General features: G+C 35.8%; 1 protein-coding gene across 2 annotated transcripts in view; it reads left to right on the top strand.

The window, feature by feature from the left end:
- Positions 1-19,347, top strand: part of PPP4R4 (protein phosphatase 4 regulatory subunit 4) — a 129,734-nt gene that overhangs the window by 66,526 nt on the left and 43,861 nt on the right. For both annotated transcript variants that reach the window (XM_036737104.1, XM_036737103.1), the window contains exons 7-15: positions 293-400; positions 2,700-2,821; positions 10,043-10,165; positions 11,301-11,470; positions 11,746-11,865; positions 14,761-14,838; positions 15,507-15,590; positions 16,130-16,312; positions 18,184-18,289. In XM_036737104.1, the coding sequence (XP_036592999.1) occupies positions 293-400; positions 2,700-2,821; positions 10,043-10,165; positions 11,301-11,470; positions 11,746-11,865; positions 14,761-14,838; positions 15,507-15,590; positions 16,130-16,312; positions 18,184-18,289 (1,094 nt within the window). The remainder of the gene's footprint in view (positions 1-292; positions 401-2,699; positions 2,822-10,042; positions 10,166-11,300; positions 11,471-11,745; positions 11,866-14,760; positions 14,839-15,506; positions 15,591-16,129; positions 16,313-18,183; positions 18,290-19,347) is intronic.

Raw genomic sequence — 19,347 nt, 5'->3', positions numbered from 1 at the left:
TACAGTATTTTTTATTATGATATAGTGTGGAAAATATAGACCGATCAACTGGAAGGAATAAGATGCTAGTATGATTATCTGGGTGATAGAAATCATAATCTGACAACCTTCTTCAATTTTGGCTGCCATTTACAAAGTTAATCACTACAAAAATTAATTCCAGGTCTTGTGTTCATAGGCAGACTATACCATTCATATCTACTACTTAAATGATTTCATTTATACAACTGTGTGTATTTTTTAACACTGGTATAAAAATTACATTCATCCACATGTTTGTTTTCCCCTTCAGCATTAAAAGAGAAATACTTCCTCTGGTGAAATCCCTCTGCCAAGATGTAGAATATGAAGTTCGATCTTGTATGTGTCGACAGTTAGACATCATAGCTCAGGGGATAGGGTAAGCATGCTTTTAAAAAGTTCTTTTTTTCCATCATTGTCCTACAGCCATTTTATGCCCCTATGCTACAAGAAATCATGCTATTGGAAGGACTCCTACTTGTTAAATGATGAGAATTGTTCTTTCCACCAGCTTATTGTGTATGCTATTTTGAAAGATAAAACCAAAAACCAATCATTTAAAATGTATTGAGGATAGGATTTGAAGTTAGCCACCTTACCACATAGCTTTCTCAAAAATGGCCTCATTTAGTTAGTTGTAAATCCAAATAACTGAACCCAGGAAGGAATTATGGCCTATGACAGGCCGTTATTATAGCGTAACTATGGTGTTTTCACCTGCTTTGCTGTTGTGGTTATAAATGGTTTGGTTTTAGGAACTTCACAATGATTCCTGTTTTTTACCTTTTCCTGTCAAACTCCAGGCTTATGCTGTCTATCCTGGCATTCTCCAGGATAGGCATTCTCCAGGGCTTACAGGGTATTAGCATAGGACAGCTAATTCTCTTATCATTCGGAAAAATAGATCATGGGCCAAACTAGTCTCTTCATCTCATACTTCACCTGCATCTGTAAAGAAAGAAGGAAAAGCACACCTTGGAAACCAAATAAAAGAACTAATTCTGAACAGATACTAAAAGCCAAAAGAGTCTTGGCATTGTCAAAAGCCTTTCCTTATTACTTTCTTATGTAGTTAAGGACAGTAGGAGTGAAAGGCCATTTGCCTTTTTCTTATATTTTCTTTTTGTTTCTCATCCAGCTTGAAAGATTTCTTGACGAGGACAGATTTTGGGTGTTCTTTGTTATTCAGAGTGGGAGTGGTATGGCCCTGTGTCACACCTGTAAGAGGGCCCTAATAAATTCCAGTATAGAATAATTACTTTGGATACTTTATAGGACAAAAAGGCCTTGTTTCTGGATCCCCTAGAGCTACTCTTCTCAAGGGTCCCTAATGCTAACCTAGTCTTCATAGGATCATCATGAACCAAAATGAACTCAACCGGACCCATACTCAGACCTCTGTGACTGAACAGATTGCCATCCTATTGGTGGAATAGCTTGTTACATCATCTGAATTTTCCTCCATATTATATTTTCATATCCTTCCATAAAGGGGTTGAATGTGTTCATTGTCCTTGACTTAATTCTCTTGAATTCTGCCCTAAATGTTTCAACTGCTTATTGAGAAACTGAAAGCCTGAAAAGTGATTTGTCCGAGGCCTTATAGGGAATAGATAATTGAGCTAGAATTCAAACTTAGGTCTTCTTACTTCAAAGCCAGTATTTTCCCCACTGTATTGTGCTGCAGAGTACGTGTTTACAAAATCTATATGAGACTACTGTTTCCAAGCATACCATCATATTTGTATCAAAATTCTCTCCTCATTTTCCCTTATAATGAGTCTTTACTAAAGTTAAAAACAACAAATTGAAGTCTGTGCCCTTATTAAGAAACTACTGCCAGTGTCTAATATGACTTGAATTATTCTTTCAAAATGCATTTGTTTACCATCCTATAAGTGTAGTCTCACACTCTTGCTTCAGTTATAGCTTAATTTTTCAGTGTATCCTGCACCTTTCACTGAATATCTTTGATTCTATCATTAGATTATGTACAATTATGACTCATGCCATCTTATAAACAAGGAACCCAGACGTATCATAACCTTTCTTTTAACACTGTTCATGTTGCAGAAGATAGTCACAACAACGACATTTGATCATGATGAATAAACAGAAGCCACAATTAAGATAATAAATAAGAATCCTTTATGCTTATACTTATTCCTAGTCTGAAACTATTTCTGTTGTGCGCCAATCTGTTTTATGGCCTCTGATATCATGTGTCATTCCTTCAGGCAGAAATTTGTTTTCTAGAAACATGATTTAGATTTTTGAGAATAATTTCTCCTTTGACATTTAGATATGGAAATTCTGTTTGGCATCCTCCATTTACAACTATTAATAAGTTACTATAGTCAGTCCATATCTTTTTCTGGAGTTTTCTTATAATGTAAGAAATCCTCTTCAGTCTATAATAAAGCTCAGTATATACTGTAGCTGTTAAGCTCTCTACAGATAACCAGGGACAATTGGAGATGATCTATAAAAATCTGAGTGCCTATTGAACTCTTTCGTTGATAATGTTTTTGATGTTTAATTGATGTAATCCTATTGTCTTCGTTCAGTTGAAAGTTCTTGTTTTTTTTATCGTGTCTTACACAATGCTGTGCACGTAATCGGTGCTTAGTATTTGCTGGTTTGATTTCCACCCTCTAATTATTTTACTTGTTGTGCAGGACAGACCTAACCAAAAGTGTCGTGCTTCCCGAATTAATAGAACTAGCTAGAGATGAGAGCAGCAGTGTACGACTTGCAGCGTTTGAAACTTTAGTTAATCTGCTTGAAATGTTTGATGCAGGTAAGTTCATTGTTTCTGTGTGTATACATATACATGTTTGTTTTTCCTTATACTCTCCAAATAGGTGATACCTCAGTGCTTCCTCATCTTATTTCAGTAATCCATCACACTTTCAGAGCAGTCTTTCCAGAGTGTTTTGTGAGTCTCCCAACAGTCCTGTGAAATACATAGCACAAGTTTCACTGTCCTTATTTTCAGGTGAGGCTTCAGAGGCTCAAGTTGAGTAATTTACCGAAGGCCACACCTAGTAAGTGGTGGAAGTAGTACTGAAAACCCAGATTTTAATGATTCCAAGCCCAAAGGTCTTTCTGCTACACTGCATGCCCTTTATTTCCCTTGGCATTAGTGGAACTTGTCATAGGTTGACTACTATGAGCTTTACTTCATTTGTGGTATGTGTTTGTGCGTGTGTATAATACACACGCACAAACATATCGTAAATGTTTATATGATCAGTGAAGAAGATGAGTAGTTACTTGGATTTGGAAATGCAAATAATTGTGATATACAGAAATGTAATGATTCACTGGTTGTGAACCAATGAAACAATGTTTAAGAAATTGAAAAATAATTGTTTTCAGTATAGTTCTATTTCGATACTACTTTCTGCATTTTCATTTTAATTAGTTATATAGTAAGTTCCACCATTTTCACCTGTATCATAAGTAATACGACATGATGTCAAAGCATAATCTCACCTTGGAAAAATGTTTTGAAAATGAGATTTCCTTATTTGCAAATTCCAGTGCAAACTAGTAAAATATACTGAAAATATGGAAGATTCCATTTATGGAATTAAAAAACATGCTGCCTATAGTTGTCAGCACTCTCTTACCTTGGCTCTGCCTTGTCCTCAAAGGAAAAGCTTATGATTTTTGACCCAGGATTGCACCTGTTCATAAATAGTGGCACATTTTGTAATGTCGTAGGTGTTGACAGTGGGATGCAGGACTTCACGGTGACTATCTGCCATTGTCAGTGGTACGTGAATGCCTGGGGTATTAGTCATCCTATCAATAACATTAACAGTATACCGTATGCGAAGCTGAATTTCATAAAGCATACAGGAATGCTAGAAGAATGAAACCCAAAGAACAGTAGCTTCAGTAGCTTTTCATCTCCATAGATTTACTGCTGTTGCTGCCATTTTACCCTTATAAATTTTAAGCCTGTAGCTTTCTTTAAATAAAAAAAAGTCTAGGAGAGGAGAATTGATATGCAGGTCAATATGGTAGCTATCAGTAACAAAGGTTAGTAACAACATTCATCCAAGTGGGGTTGGCTTTGTCTTGCTGAAAGCTTTATGAAGTGTCAGCTGTATGCAGGCTCTCAAAGGGACTTGAGGAATAGAAAAGGATAAAGTGATAAAGGCTTAATTTTAGAAGGCTTATTATTTCCAGGTTCTTACTCTGTCCTCATTTACAATTACTTTTATTTGGTTTTAGAGGCACCATGGTGTAGTGGATAAAGAGCTGACCTTGAAGCCAGGAAGACCTGACTTCTGATGTCCTGCCTCTGACTCCTACTAGCTATGTGTCCTGCAATGCCAGGCACATCACTTAACATCTTAGTGCTCTGGGCCCCTCTGTAATGCTATAAGCTGCAGAGAAGGTGCTGACCTGCATCATTAGAAGTCGTTTTCTCATCTGGGAGTTTCCCCTATTACTGAGATCACAGGTTCAACCCCTGTCTCTTCATTTGTTTGAATACTTTAATATTACGGGTTGTTTTAGACACAGTTTTAATTAAGCTACATTGGTTCAGCTGCTTTACTGAATTTCAATAAAAAAGTGAATTTTATTTAAAAAATGTGATTAATAGCTATATAGAATTGAAGTACCCACAGGATTGCCTTCTTGGTTTACCTTTATATATGTTTTTCCTGTTGATGGTTGGGGTAAGACTGAATGTTACACAGTGGAAATGTAGCTGCCAATAGAATAATGCATAGAACTTAAGAATCTTATGAAAAAATTTTAGTTACACAGGAAGGTGCCTTTTTCCCTTCTATTTTTAAAGTTCTCTCTCTGCTTTGTACCTAATTATTACCATAATAGTAGGTTACCTTGCTTTAGAGAAAACAATGGTCAGAGCAGTCAAAGTAGCTAGATCAAAGCAGCTTATTTTAAAGTAGTTAAAGAAATGGATTTCTCCGCTGGAAAGTACCATTTCTTTCATTTGAATCCACGTTTGATATGTAGAAAATAGCCATTTATTAAACAGGTGGTTTTCCAGCATCTGTTAGTAACTAATGCTTGACAACGTACTATTGCCTAATAGCCTGTAATTAGCAGGAGGGCGGGCTAATAGTAATCAGTGTAAAACAAATTACCAGCTTTAGCTATGAATACACCTTGGTTTTTGTGATTATATTTTTCCTGCTTCATTTTGTTAAACTTTTTTTAACCTGATGGAGGAGATGAGGATTAAAGTTTCTTGTGTTTTGCTTTACATTAAATGCCGAAATGACTAGCCCCAGAGTTGACTATTTTTACAAAGTTGTGAAAAACATGAGACTCGTCTTCAGTATACCTCATCTTTTCTCCATCAGTCTTCTTCCAACTGCCACCTAGGGAGCAGGCAGGCCAGTGTCTCTGAAGCAGCAAGTCACCCCAAGTGAGAGACGGGAGGTGGCATTTGCCCTGCAAGTCTAACCACTGCCATGACCACTATCTTGGTTGCCCCCTCCCCCAAATTAGGATGGAGGTAATCCAGCACCCTGACCCAAGAACCTTGGGAATGACAGTCTCCCAAAGATCACTCTCTCTGCTTCCAGCCCAGGCTCCAGAGCCATCACTGAAGGGAGCAATCACCATGGAAAAGGGGGTACTTTCCTTGCCACTAAGAATACTAACTGCTGAATCATTGTCACTGTCAGGCAGGTATATCCAAGAGCTCCTAAAATGGCAGCCCTCCCACAGCCCCCAGGTCCTGCTACCAGGTCAGGCCCCACAGCCATCATCCCAAGAAGCAAGTCCCATGAAAATAGGACTGGCAGCTATTTCTGAGGGTGCCAGAGCCCCTGAATCCTCAGCAGCCAAAGCTACTGAAGATTTGGAAAATAAAATTCTTGCTACCAAAGTCTTTGGCACTATTAAATATTCAGTATCAGAAATGGATATTATTATCAATATAAGTGACATAAAATCATTTGTATTACCATCTGCTTTGCGTGGGACCTTTTCATCTGACTTGCAACTGGAAATTATATTTGAATGTGAGCTCTTTGAGATCAGGGACTGTCTTTTCTATTTGTATCCCAAATACTTAGCACAGTGCTTTACACATACTGTTTTATAAATGATTATTTATTTGTTCCTTTAACTTGTCCTTTCTTCCTTTCCATCCCCTTAGATATTCTGTTTGTCCAAGACCCCCTACTCTAATCATTCTCAATTATCAAAATATGCCTGATCTATCTCACATTCTGCTAATGTTCCATTAGGTGATTGACCCCTGATTTTGAAAAATTAATTGTCCCTAACATCTGTACTGATCACTAATATTATAATGCAGTTTCCCTCTTAAATAGCATCTGTATTTAGATCATAGCTTTTTGGACCTTGTCAAAGGAATTTCAGACATTGTGGCAGGAGCAGTAGGTATGGAAATTTGGGGAAACATATATTTAACTTTGTTTTAAGTGTATTCTTGAGTAAATTGAGGAAATATTTGACAGTACCGAAAGTAAGAAAATATGAACATTAATTCAGTAAATATTAAGTGCTTACTGCATGCAAAGGACTGTGTTCAGCACTGAGGAAGTTATACAAGTTACATATCACGTGGTCACTGTCTTCATGTAGTTTATAATCTAGCAGATAATAAAAATAATAAAGGTGACCAACAACAGATTTCAGGGAGACAAATTTAGGGTAGTATTGCAGAGGGGATTGTTATTCTGATGCAGGCCAAATTAGCTGGCTTGTAAGGTTTCTTTCAGCTCTGAGATTCTGTGAATGACATATAAAAGCAGAGAATAACTGACTATGTATGAGCACATCATAAAAAGCTCTAAGTGATACAGTGATCCATAAGAGTTAACAATATAATGTGTCAGTTAACAACAATAACAGTAACCCCCTCAAAACCCAGCCCGTCACCCACATCACAAGGTGGGAGCAACAGCAGAGTAAGGAAACAGCAGCCAGACTGATGAATATCAAGGACTGCTCAGGTTTTGGTCAAAGCCTAACAGGAACCCTGAAATTGGGCTCCCACACATACCACCCACCCCATCCCCCCCAACCAGTCAGATGTCGCTGGGTCTCTGAATCTAAAAAAATAGTTAAGGTACCATAGGGATACAGGCTGATCCTATTTGAAACCATTCTGATGATCAGCTTGAAATAGAGGACAGCAGAGCATGTGGCCCTACTTTGAGTTCTGACACTACAAGAAGGCAAGATATATTAGAACAAATTAGAAATACAAACATCTGCCTCCCTGTTAGAAATGCTTTGTTGCAGAGAGTGACCTCTAAATTGGGCAAACCACAAGTACACATGAATTGGACTGAAGATTTCAAGGCTCTTATCATGTGTCAGAACAAAATCAGAAACAGTTTGATGGCATGAATCCAACTAATAAACCACCTGTACCAAAACAGACTAATTTTAAAAATCTGATATATGCTGTAGTCCAGCTGTAGAATTATAGATTGAATTATAGGTTATAGATGCTGTAACCATCCCCCTTGATATTTGACAGAGCATAAAAACATTTTAAGACCTGCATGCAATTGTGCTATTGTCACGGTAAGAAACATAAGAGAAAAATTGGAGCTATCTAGTAATACTCCTAGGGACAGACATCATATATATAATTAAGTGCAAATTAGCTTGGGAACACTGTCAAAGAAGAGCATTAGCAATAGGTTTGCCAAAAAGAAGAAAAGAGGATCATTGAAGCACTTTTGAAAAAATTCACAAAAGAGAACTGAAGTAATAGTAGAAGGAAGTGCAAACAGGGAAGCTTTGGAAGTTATATTCTGAATTACGTTCTTAAAAGGAAAGCAAACTGTACATAATAGAGAGTCATGGTTTCATGTGAAATCATTCTTTTCTGGTTTACTTTGTTAATGGAAATCATAATTTTATTTCATATTTTTAAGTTCTGAATTTTTAAAATGAAAAAAAAAAACTTCTGAAGACCTGAGGGAAGGCATTAGACACTGGAAAATTATGTTGATATTTAGCTAATACACATAGCCGAAAACTTAAACAATATACCACCCTGTTAAAGGAAAAGAAAAGGAAATGTAGAATGGAATACAGACCACAAAAGTAAATCAGAAATTCCTCATATTCTTTAATTAACAATTGAGAAGAAAAACTAAAAAGGTTAAAGTTTTGAAAGCAACACAAAGAATGAAACAAACAGCTCAACATCAATCCAAAACTACTATAGAGCCATGAAAAACAAAGAAATTAGAAGAGAGGGAGATTCTCCATTGCTCCTCCTCCTCTCTCTCCAAAGGAGGAGGATGTGGAAAATTTCTGGTTGCTTATGTGGTCGAAAGAAGTCCTACACAACAAAAACACTAAAAGGTAAAACAGAAAGCTTGTCTATTATTAGCATGATTAATGATAGAACACTTATATCAGGGAGGTAACTGACACTCTTCTTTGCAAAACTAGAAAGCAGCTGGTCTAGATAAGATCCATACTTTTTAGCTCAAATGCTTATATTACTTAGAAAAGCACTTTACCAGCTTCCTCTGTCATGCAAGCCTGATCTCATCTCTCTTAACAGAGGGCATTACATACCGATTACCCAAAGATGAGAATATCAGTGACCCCTCCAAATATGTCAATTATGTGTTTATGTATTTTATTTATCAAGCATTCACAGCTTATATTACTCAAAAAATCTATGAATGTTTACCAAAAACTTGTATTGTCTGAGATCCAAAAAAAAATGTGCTGCAAAGTCCCAGAGAATTCCTTATTGATTTGGTGATTACTAAAACACCTGAAAGTGTCATAGCATTTATACTGCCTCTGTTATTGCAAGCCTTTATGTCGTACTGCAGATGTATACAATAGATCCAAGTGTAGTAAGAGCAATGCAGTTTGTGATGACCATGTGGAAAACTGTTCTTTGCAGAGTGTCTCAGAAGTTTTTAAAAATAGGGCTTAAACTGGACTAAGACTTCTGGGACACTCTGGATTGAAAACATGCAGCCAACTGATATAAAATGTGTCGTTTTACAGGGAGATATGATTCTGTCTAGTCTGAAATCCAGCCTCATTACTCCTGAATGTAACTTTGAAATAAAAAAAGATGTATCAAAACATCTTTATAATCAGTGTCCATGGATGGCATCAAATTATATAGCTCCACTGATAAGTATATTAAACAGCTACCTTTAACTCACAGAAATTTTCTTCAATGATATCAAGATGTCATTTGGATTTGATAAATGAAAATTTTTACTGTATGTAAAGGAAGACTAATATTAAACTTACATTAAAGACTTCAAGTTTTGAGCTTAAATCCAGAAGTCATATTGAATCAATGGATACATGTAATACTTAGCAATACCTAGATCTTCTCTAGGCAAGACATATCAAAGAGAAAGCAGATCAGAGATATGTGTGTCAAAGAATGTCTGAGAAAGTACTTCTCAGTCTTGGATACAATGCATAGTTTAGATAAGACACAGTTAAAACATGTTGTCTAATAGGAGGTTGTGTGCAGATAACTAGAATACAAAATAATTCATGATAAGATACATAAGAGAAGAACAGACAAAATACTGTTTACAGCTAAGGAGAGAAAGTTCGTTAGCAAATGGAGAAATCCAGTAAGGCTACATCGAAAACATGACATTTACTCAGTTCTATTTTTTCATGAATTTATACATTGTCTTTCCCGAAAAGTCATAAGGTCATAAAGAGCAGGGAAATGTCTTATATGTCTCTTACCCCTCAGATTTTTTTTCAAGAAATAGATATTTTTTATTATTATAGTTTATAATCATTGTAAAATCTCCTGTTTGGATTGTCTTTAAAATGGAACGTCATTGCATTTTGCAGTGGTTGAAGTCTAATTGTGCCTAGAGGTAGAGGAGAGAGTACGTAAATTTTGAAAATTCTTTTGACTTCTAGGATGATAAAATAATGTGGTTTGCTACATGGACCTTGTACTTAGATGTGTTTTCAGCATGTGTAAAATAAGTAATTCTACTTAAAGCATTTATTTTGTTTTTTTTTCCAGATGACAGAAGTCAAACTATACTTCCTTTAGTAAAATCATTTTGTGAAAAATCTTTCAAAGCAGATGAAACGATTCTTCTTTCTTTATCTTTACATTTAGGGAAACTGTGCCACGGATTGTATGGTATGATGACATAATCACACGAATTTTAAAGTAGAATAAAGCTTTACCTTTTTCTCATGTCTTCTCCTGTTTAGACATTGCATATAGAGCTGTTAGTCTGTAATCTCCCCCTCCACGACCCCACGCCTCCCCTGACCTTATTAGAATAATAGCAGGATCTGAACTTGTCCCAAGATGTTTTCTGTCTTGAACTCCATCTAATGAGAAAAGCAAAAATAAGAATCATGGCTCACATTTACATAACACTTTATGGTTTGAAGCATTTGTATATGTCTTCTCATTTGATTCTCCCAACAATCCTGTGAGGTAGGAAGGATGGGTTTTGGTATCCCTGTTTTTAAAAGGTTATTATTCCCCTTGCTGACCCTAATCTGTAAAACAAGGATACTAGAATGCACAGTTTCTGAAGTGTGTAGCAGAGTGAAGACTTGCACCTAGGCTTCTGGACTGCAAGACTGTGCTTTTTGTGCTGAACCCCACTGCTTCTCTTAGAGCATGGAGACTGGATGATAGCATTATATCCATCAAATGTGGAAATAAAAGGTGGAAGAATTAGGAGAGACTACTCTTAAAAGCGATTTTATTGTTCAATGAATTTGGCTTTGATACACTTCAGTCTCTCCTTAAACAAATCTTGATGATATGCATTTATTTTTTGTTTAAGTCGTTGGAATGTTTTGATATAGTATCATAGCAATATTTAAGCTCCTTAAGGTCGGGTACTGTCTTGCTTGTATTCGTATCCAGAGCTGAGTGTAGTGTTTGACAGAATAAGGCTTAATCTCTGTCTCTCCTTGTCTCTCCCCTGGTCCCCTCTATCCTTCTCTCAAATTATAGGATTAGTACTACAGATATTGGTAATTTATTAATTATCTTTAGTATCCAATATGATAGAACAATTATAGACATATTTTCTCTCATTAAGGGGCTTATGCTCTTTAAATAAAAATAAACTTGCATGATCTTTTAGATGTCTTTAGTCACTGTTTTTTAGCATGTCACTTTTTCTATGTTAACTTTTTACAACCACTAATTATTTTATTATAAATTTATTTGTTTTGTCTTCTGATTTTCTTGCTTTTTCGTGTTTGTTTTTTAATTAAAAAATGAACCAGTATTCCTGTTTTTGTTTCAGGAATTTTGACTCCAGATCAGCACTTGAGATTCTTGGAGTTTTATAAGAAACTTTGCACATTGGGTTTACAACAGGAAAATGGGCATAATGATAATCAGGCTCCACCTCCAAACCAAGAGCAAGAAAAGAGATATGCATCAGTGCGGAAGAACTGCGCGTACAACTTTCCAGTAAGTGACTCATTTTCCATCCAAAAGAAATACACATTTTAATGACTTTTGCAAAAAAATCTGTACATAAACTATTAAAAAACTTATTACCATGGTTTACATGTTACTCCTTACTTTCTCTGAGTATACAGAAAAAACATTCTCTGTTGGTGCTCCCTTAATGTGATTCCAGACAAGTAATGGCTGTGTAGATATTATTGCAAACTGAAAACCATTATAACTAAATTTGCATTAAGTTTTGATATGTCCCCCCTCTTTTCGCTGTTTTCAAACAGGCCATGATTGTTTTTGTGGATCCTAAGAATTTTCATATGGAACTTTATTCGACATTCTTCTGCCTTTGTCATGATCCCGAAGTGCCAGTCAGACACACTATTGCTATTTGCTTCTATGAAGTAAGTCTAAGGATTTCCTATAACTTTATCTTGATGCAGATTGTACACAGATTATTAATACCTCGTTTTATGAGAATTGTATTTTCTGCCTTGTCTTTAAGTCCTTATCTGTGATTTCATTGGCACAAGCTCCTTTATAAGTTCTCTCCAGAAATGCAGGTAGGCATCCTCCTGTACCTCATGGTGTTCAAGAGTTGCCAGAGGTCCAGAGTTAAAATGATTTCCCTGTCTTCTAGCAGCTTCTGCAGCTGAGGCAGGATTTGAAGCCAGGTTTTCCTTCCTCCAAGGCTGACCACCTATCCACTGCCTCACACTCCTAGGGTATCTAGGCTGCCTTCTGTACTTCTTTCATGTTCAGTTTCCAAACACTGGACTAAGTGGCTCCCTATTATCTGTTTATTTTGAGTATACTCACGCAATACCTCTTCATTTTATTTTTTGTGGTTGTTTTTTACTAGGCCTTTAATTACATCATTGTAGGGAGCTCCTCTTCCAAGGCAGATCGTTACCTTCTCTTCAGCATTCATTGTTCATAATTCATTCAGCATTCAGCATTAACGAGTTGCTGAGGGCACTGAACTTCCTGAAAATCATACAACCAGGATGTATCGGAAGTGGGACTTGAACCCAAGTTTTCCCACCTCTGAGGCCAGTGGCCTATCCACTTCACTTGCAGCCTCTTGTTAATAAATTAGGGATAGGGAGAGGACTTGTGATTTCATTGGTAAAGGGAACTCCTGAATGAGGAAGCTTCCTCTCCTGAGGAAGGCTGGCACTGTGTCTGCAATTCCTATTCTTAGCACTGAGGATCAGGTACTTGGTGAGGCTCACACAGACAGCTTGTGTTAGAGGCAGGACATGAGCTCAAGTCCTTCTGACTTCAAGGCCAGCCAGTCATCCACTATACCACACTGTAGCCCTGTGCTCCACTTTTTGCTACTATCAGTAGAAATGTGTGATTTAAACACATTCCATGCAATATTATGTATCCATAAATTATAAATTCTAGGCTAACCAAACTGAGAACAGATACAAAATTAAGATGCACATCATTTCATTTTTAATTAAATTAATTTAAATGAACTGGATTATATGGGGGTGAATATAATCTGTTGAAAATAGTAGTTATGAAGGTTTTTACTCTTGTACTTTATCTCCTTAAAAATAATGAGTAGGTATTTGTTTTACGTTTTTATCATTACACTTAAATTGTTATCTTATATTACTTTAAACTGTCATTAATGTTAATTTTTTTATTTTGTAGTCTTACTGTAAGCTAAGGCTATATATAGCATTAGCAGTTTACAAATTTTGTCCTATGAGTTGACTTCCATGAAATCTCTTGTTATATAAGGAATACCGAAATTGTTAAACCCCTCCCCTTTTCATTTGTATTGGCCAAAACATTCTTATATTTTAAAATTATGAGGGGCAATATAATGTATATTTTAACCAAACTAGACAACTAGGTATAACTTGAACTAGGCACTGCATCTCCTTCCTCTGTGTACAGGCAGGCTATTACCCATACCATGTAGACCTTTGTTTTCTGTCCCCCTTAGAATCCTTGTCTACTTTCCAGACTTCGCATAGACAGCATCTCCTCTGTGAAGTTTTCTCATACCTTTCCAATTATCACTGTTCTCCGTCCTCTAGTTATATTGTATTATTACTTGTATACATGTTGTATCTTTCTTTCCTGAGTATAATGAAAGTTCCTAGGTTTCAGGGATTTTGGGTTTTATCCTTGTATGCCTAGTACCTACCAGTGCCTTATATACAGTAGGTGCTTAATGAATGTTCCTTGAATTAAATTGTTGAGGAGAGATACCATGGCTATGTTGTATGTACTAATAGGTGATCAGAAATGAATGAATGAATGAATGTGCATAGGTCTTAAATGGAGTGGAAATCAGTAAAGTTATCTATTGTGGACTTTAAGACCAATCTGATTTCAATAAAGGAAGCCTGTTCTATTTACCAAAAGAGTTGAGAACTTGTTAAATCTAAACAATCCCCTTCCACACTGATCAAAATCCTTTAGGTGGGGCTTAGAGTTTTCCCACTTTAGGGATGCTGTAGGCCTTAGCATCTTTTGGAGCAGCTCTAATTGGGTCAATAATGCAAAACAGTATGTATGATAAATTACCAGAGTTGTCTAATGTACCGTAATTCAGAGAAGGATGGAGATTATTTCTCGATAAATGCCCTAAGAGTGATACAGAGCGCTATGATACATTCAGATGAGGAGGAAATCACATATATCTTGAGCAGTTAAGGAAGGATTCAGAGGAAATACAGGCTATTTGGGAGTAGAAGGGCATTTCTGACAGATCACTTGTTGCTATAGCTAATGCCAGAGACCCCTGAAGAATTTACTCAATGTTATTGTCATTTTGATACACTACAGAGAAAGTATCATGGAACTATGAGGCCACACTTGGAGCAATCTGGGACCCTAAAGTGGCTTAGAGACTCGAGTGTGAGACTCCCAATGCCTTATTAGCGTCAGTTGGCTTTATCTGCCTGTTGTTCATACTCCCTCCACCTCCAGTTTTCCTACCATATACTGTCAATATATGGTGACAGTATATATTTGATCTAATGAGTGGATTAAAATATTTCCTCAATGCTCAGAATTATAAGTTAAACTTTAAGAGGATCATGTTGCAGTTATGTCTGCAAAATTAATCTCCCAATTTCCTTTATAGAAAACTTACTTCTATGACTAAGAACACATTTCTATGTTAATTGTTAAAATATCATTTAAAGTATAGTATATGGGTGTGTATATATATAATATATATGTATATATAGTATATAGGTATATATTTTTGTGTGTGACAGTAAGCTTTGTGTTTCCTGCAGTCTAAAATTTGTCTTTATTGATAACAGGTGTCTAAGCTTCTTAGTTCTGGAGTATATTTAATATATAAAGAACTAATTGCACTATTACAAGATGAATCACTGGAGGTAATTTATATTTTTTGTTTTTTCTTCTTTTATGTTAAACCAAAATCTTCTTTTCTCTGGGTGGTATACTTTCAGGCTACTAACCCAAATCTCAACAATCAGTGAATAGTCCCAGAAGTCTCCTTGATCTTTGTAGAGAAGGGAAAGTGAGAGGAAGATACAAATGCCTTCAGTGATTTCATTTTTGGGCCGTTTTTAATTAAACTTCATTTTTCTGAATAACTACTAGTCTACAAAGGTTTTATGGCTCAATTTATCAATATCTGACATTGAGACTTTTACCAAAATGAGAAAGACTGACAAATCTGGGGTGATTTCCAAATTTTGGAATTGCTAGTGTTTAGTCCAATTAGGAATGGGCTTTAAATTAAAAAAATACTGTCGAAAGACAGACATTAATTTTAATTTATCTTCACAGTAGCCTCATAGGAAGAGTTATACTTTCCTTACCCTTTTCATAGTTCACTTAGCCAAAGCAGGGAAGTCAAGTGATGTCTCTGCCACCTCACAAGAAGGCAGCAAAGTTAAAAACAGAATCTAAGAATTTTGGTTAGTAAACAACATTGTTTCTGTGTAAGCAGTGGGCTATTAAAATATATGGTTGAATTAACTAGGAAAATATTAACATTATGATAATATTGCTATAATTCCAGTATGTTTCTTAAAAGGTCTTAGATGCACTTGTAGATCATCTTCCAGAAACCTTAGAACTTTTGACTACTGGTGGTGAAAGCAGTGTTCAAGAAAACAAGGTAATTAATTAGTCTTTAATTAATATAAGTTTCTGAATATTCTTATTTTCCTCTTTATTGGGGTGTTAATGAATACTTGTTGAATATGAATTCTCAGTTGTCATTCTTGGAATCTGTGTCCATATAATTCCAGCTTTCCATCTTTTTGAATAATTCTTTAAGGACTGGAATAGTGAGACTGACAACTTTATGTTTGGAAGGTGATACTTGCTGATACTATTGTAGTGAGATCTCTCATAGTAATAAAATTTATTGTCACTAAGTTTTGATGTTATTGGGATGGATTTACAAAGCAAAGCAGAGTAGAGTGAAAAATTTATTGGATAACTTGGTATCCGTGTTCTTTAAGTTGTGATTTACTCTATGATCCGCTTCTGGACAAATGATTATTCTTTGGGAACTAGGCTTCCTTCTAAAATTTGAAGTGTGTAAAATTAATGGTTTGGGTTTGTTTACTTGATAAAGTGGTGCACTGACTGACTTTTTTAAATAATGCAATTGACACATCACCATAAATCTGCTGATCTCTTTTCTTTCAGTTATTGGCTGTACCTGACTTGATTCCAGCTTTGACTGCAGCAGAACAGCGAGCAGCAGGCTCCTTAAAATGGAGAACTCATGAAAAGATATTGCAAAAATATGCCTGCCTGCCTCATGTCATATCAAGTGATCAGATTTATTATCGTTTTTTACACAGAATGTTCACAATCATGATGACAAATGTGAGCCCTGCATCATTTTCTTTACCTTTTTTTCGCTCTTGTTTTGAGACCTCCAAAGTTTTTGGCACAAACTCATGCACAGCTCAGCTCTCTTTGCGCTCAGATTGAAATAACCTTCTCATGCCCCAGGTGTCGTGGGTCCTATTTTATTACCTAAATTTCCCTGTGCTTTTTCACTGTTTTCTCCCCCATTCAATTAGACACATACTTTTGCTGGAGGAGAGAATAAAAACTCGAAACATACTTTTAACCTACTGTCATGTGTTTGGCTGCCAAGAAAGAGCAGAGTTCCTCTGGCCTCTGAGGAAGCCTAGGTCTTCTCCTCTGGTGGAGTTGTTCAGGAGTCAGCTGTAGCTACTAAACTAGTGATCTTAGTAACAATGTCTTTTGCAGTAGCTTTTGAAAATCTCCTCCTCTTACTCACGTCTCCTCCTCTGAGGTGTCCTTTCTACTTCTTGATCCTGAACTGTTTATTTATAAGCATTCTTCTTTTTTTTGGACATAAACACAAAACTAGCTACAAAATAATACTTATGCTAAAAGTCCTAATGCATCTCCTAAAGAGAACCTTATTTTAGATTAAAAAGTGGATTTGGCAAGGTCTTTTATTCTATTCCTCTTCCTCCAGGATGGATTGTATATAAAGGTGGCTGCCTCCCCTTTTCATTTGATAATGTATGTAGAACTTAAGGTGTTTAAGTTTGTACATGTAGTTACTTTATTTAACTTTTAACTCTGTTTTATTACACAAGGTGAAATAAAAGAGAGATAGATATGAAGATTATTGTTTTTATTCTAGTGTAAAGTGTTTTAGTTAAACCTAGTAGCATTTTCATCAATATGCATTTTCTAAATTTGCTTTTCTAAACCATGGTGAATATCCTCCTCTTGCCCTCAATAAATTTAAAGCAACATATGGAACAGAATAGAACAGAATGGAACTGACTTGTGCAAAATAAAAGTGGGTGGAAGTATTTAGTGACAGGTGGTACTGCCTTAGGAAAATAAAAATTCAGTCCTTTTGAGAAGTGGGTACCTATTTTGGATGACTGAAGCTTTTATAATGAACTATTGGGTTATTTAAGTGGGGGAATTGGCATTAGGGGTCATGATTATATCTTTCAAATAATAGAATAAGAATTTTAAACAGTTGCTTTGTGAAACTTACCATATAATTTTGTTATGCTAATTTATAGTTGTTTTGTATTTCATCTTATGATACCAGTACCCTTTTAAATTCTTTAGGCAACTTAAACTGTGTAAGTGTAACAGAGTTTTTCCAAAGTAACTTTCGTTGTTGAATACCTTACCAACAAGTAAAACAGATTTTTAAAAAATTTTACTGCTAGTAATTTTGCATTTGCGATCATGTGAAACTACTTAAAGTGCTCTGTACAACTCCAACAAAAGATATAAATCTTAATTTGGTTTGGAAAGATTTGTACTTTTTACTTTAATCATGTTTTTTGAAAAACTCTAGACCAGGAATTAGGAGAATTGGATAATCATTCCAACTCTACCACCTTAGTAGCCATGGCAAGTTTACTTAACTGACTAAATTTTAGTTTCCTCATCTGAAAAGTAGAGAGATTAGAGTATATGAATGAAGTACTTGTAAGCTAATGTTCCATAAATCTGTGAAATATTGCCAGTTCGCTTTTGGCTTAATTCCCTGGGTATGATAAGAATCTCTGATTTTCAGAAGGCCTTATGGAGGGAGGACAAGACAGTAAATGCATTAGCCATATTTGAGGCTTGAATCAGCTGCGGGGGATGACTAGCTGATAAGTTGAGATGATGCATAGCCTGGTTTTCTCTGTATACTGATTAATATTAGACTTGTGTTTACTTCCTTTCCTTGTTTCTTAAAGAATGTCTTACCTGTACAAAAGGCAGCATCTCGAACTCTTTGCATCTTTCTACGATATAATCGTAAACAAGAACAGAGACATGAGATCATTCAAAAATTAATTGAACGTAAGTTGTCATTCTCATTTTTTTTGTTTAAAAACCAGATAAGATACTTTATGCTATGTTAAGATACTATTTAAATGTAGAGATCAGTAAACTTGTTATGCAGGGATCCTTATATTTGTGTGCATTTATTGTGTAATGTGCTTGTTTAATGTGTTGAATATTATAAGTGCACCCAAGGACTGAAGTTGGCCATTGTCCCCACTAGCAGGGAATAACAATTTACTAAAGCATGAATAATCTTTCTCTTTATGCTACAGATATGAAAGCTTGTTTTTGGTACCCCAGGATCCAAACAAGTGTTTGCTTTTCATTGTAAGATTTAAGACCTGTGAGATTCTGGCAAACATCATTTGTTAATGGCTGCTGTTATCAAGACACAACCTCATAGCCAAAGAAAAACTTAACTTTTAGAATTGAAGTGTAAATAATTATGAGTCATAAATTGGCTAATTATCCTTTCTAGTTTCATCTAACAAAATCAGGGGGATGAGGTGGTCAGATTTTAGCCCAATTTCAGTTTTTACCTTCTGAGGTCATTAGCACAGTGGATGAGTTCAAATGCGACACTTACTAGCTCTATGAGCCTGGGCAAGTCACTTAACTTCTGTTTGCCTTAGTTTCTTTAACTATAAAATTGAGATAATGGCAGCACCTGCCTCGAAAGATTGTTATGAGAATCAAATGAGATGATATTTGTAAAACACTTAACATAGCGCCTTGTATATACACACTATATAACTGCTTTTTCCCTTCCTCATCAAAATTGAGACTTCTCTGTTAGAATTACTATCATATGAACAACTATTTGCTAAGACAGACATGTTTTTAAACTTTTTTTTTTTTTGGTTTAGACCTATAATGTCATTGGTCCAGAGGATTCTTGGTGAGGAAACTCTACACCCATTTAGATTAGCAACTGATTGACAATTTACATTCTTAAGGCGTTTCCTGGGTTAAGTGAATTGCCCAGAATCACACAGCCAGCATGTCACAGGCGAGTCTTGAGCGCATGTCTTCCTGACTTAGAGGCCTGCTCTCTGTCTGTTACTCACAGTTTG

The sequence above is a fragment of the Trichosurus vulpecula genome, chromosome 8, assembly GCF_011100635.1.
Source record: "Trichosurus vulpecula isolate mTriVul1 chromosome 8, mTriVul1.pri, whole genome shotgun sequence".
Lineage (NCBI taxonomy): Eukaryota > Metazoa > Chordata > Mammalia > Diprotodontia > Phalangeridae > Trichosurus > Trichosurus vulpecula.
This window is presented reverse-complemented; position numbering and strand designations above follow the sequence as displayed.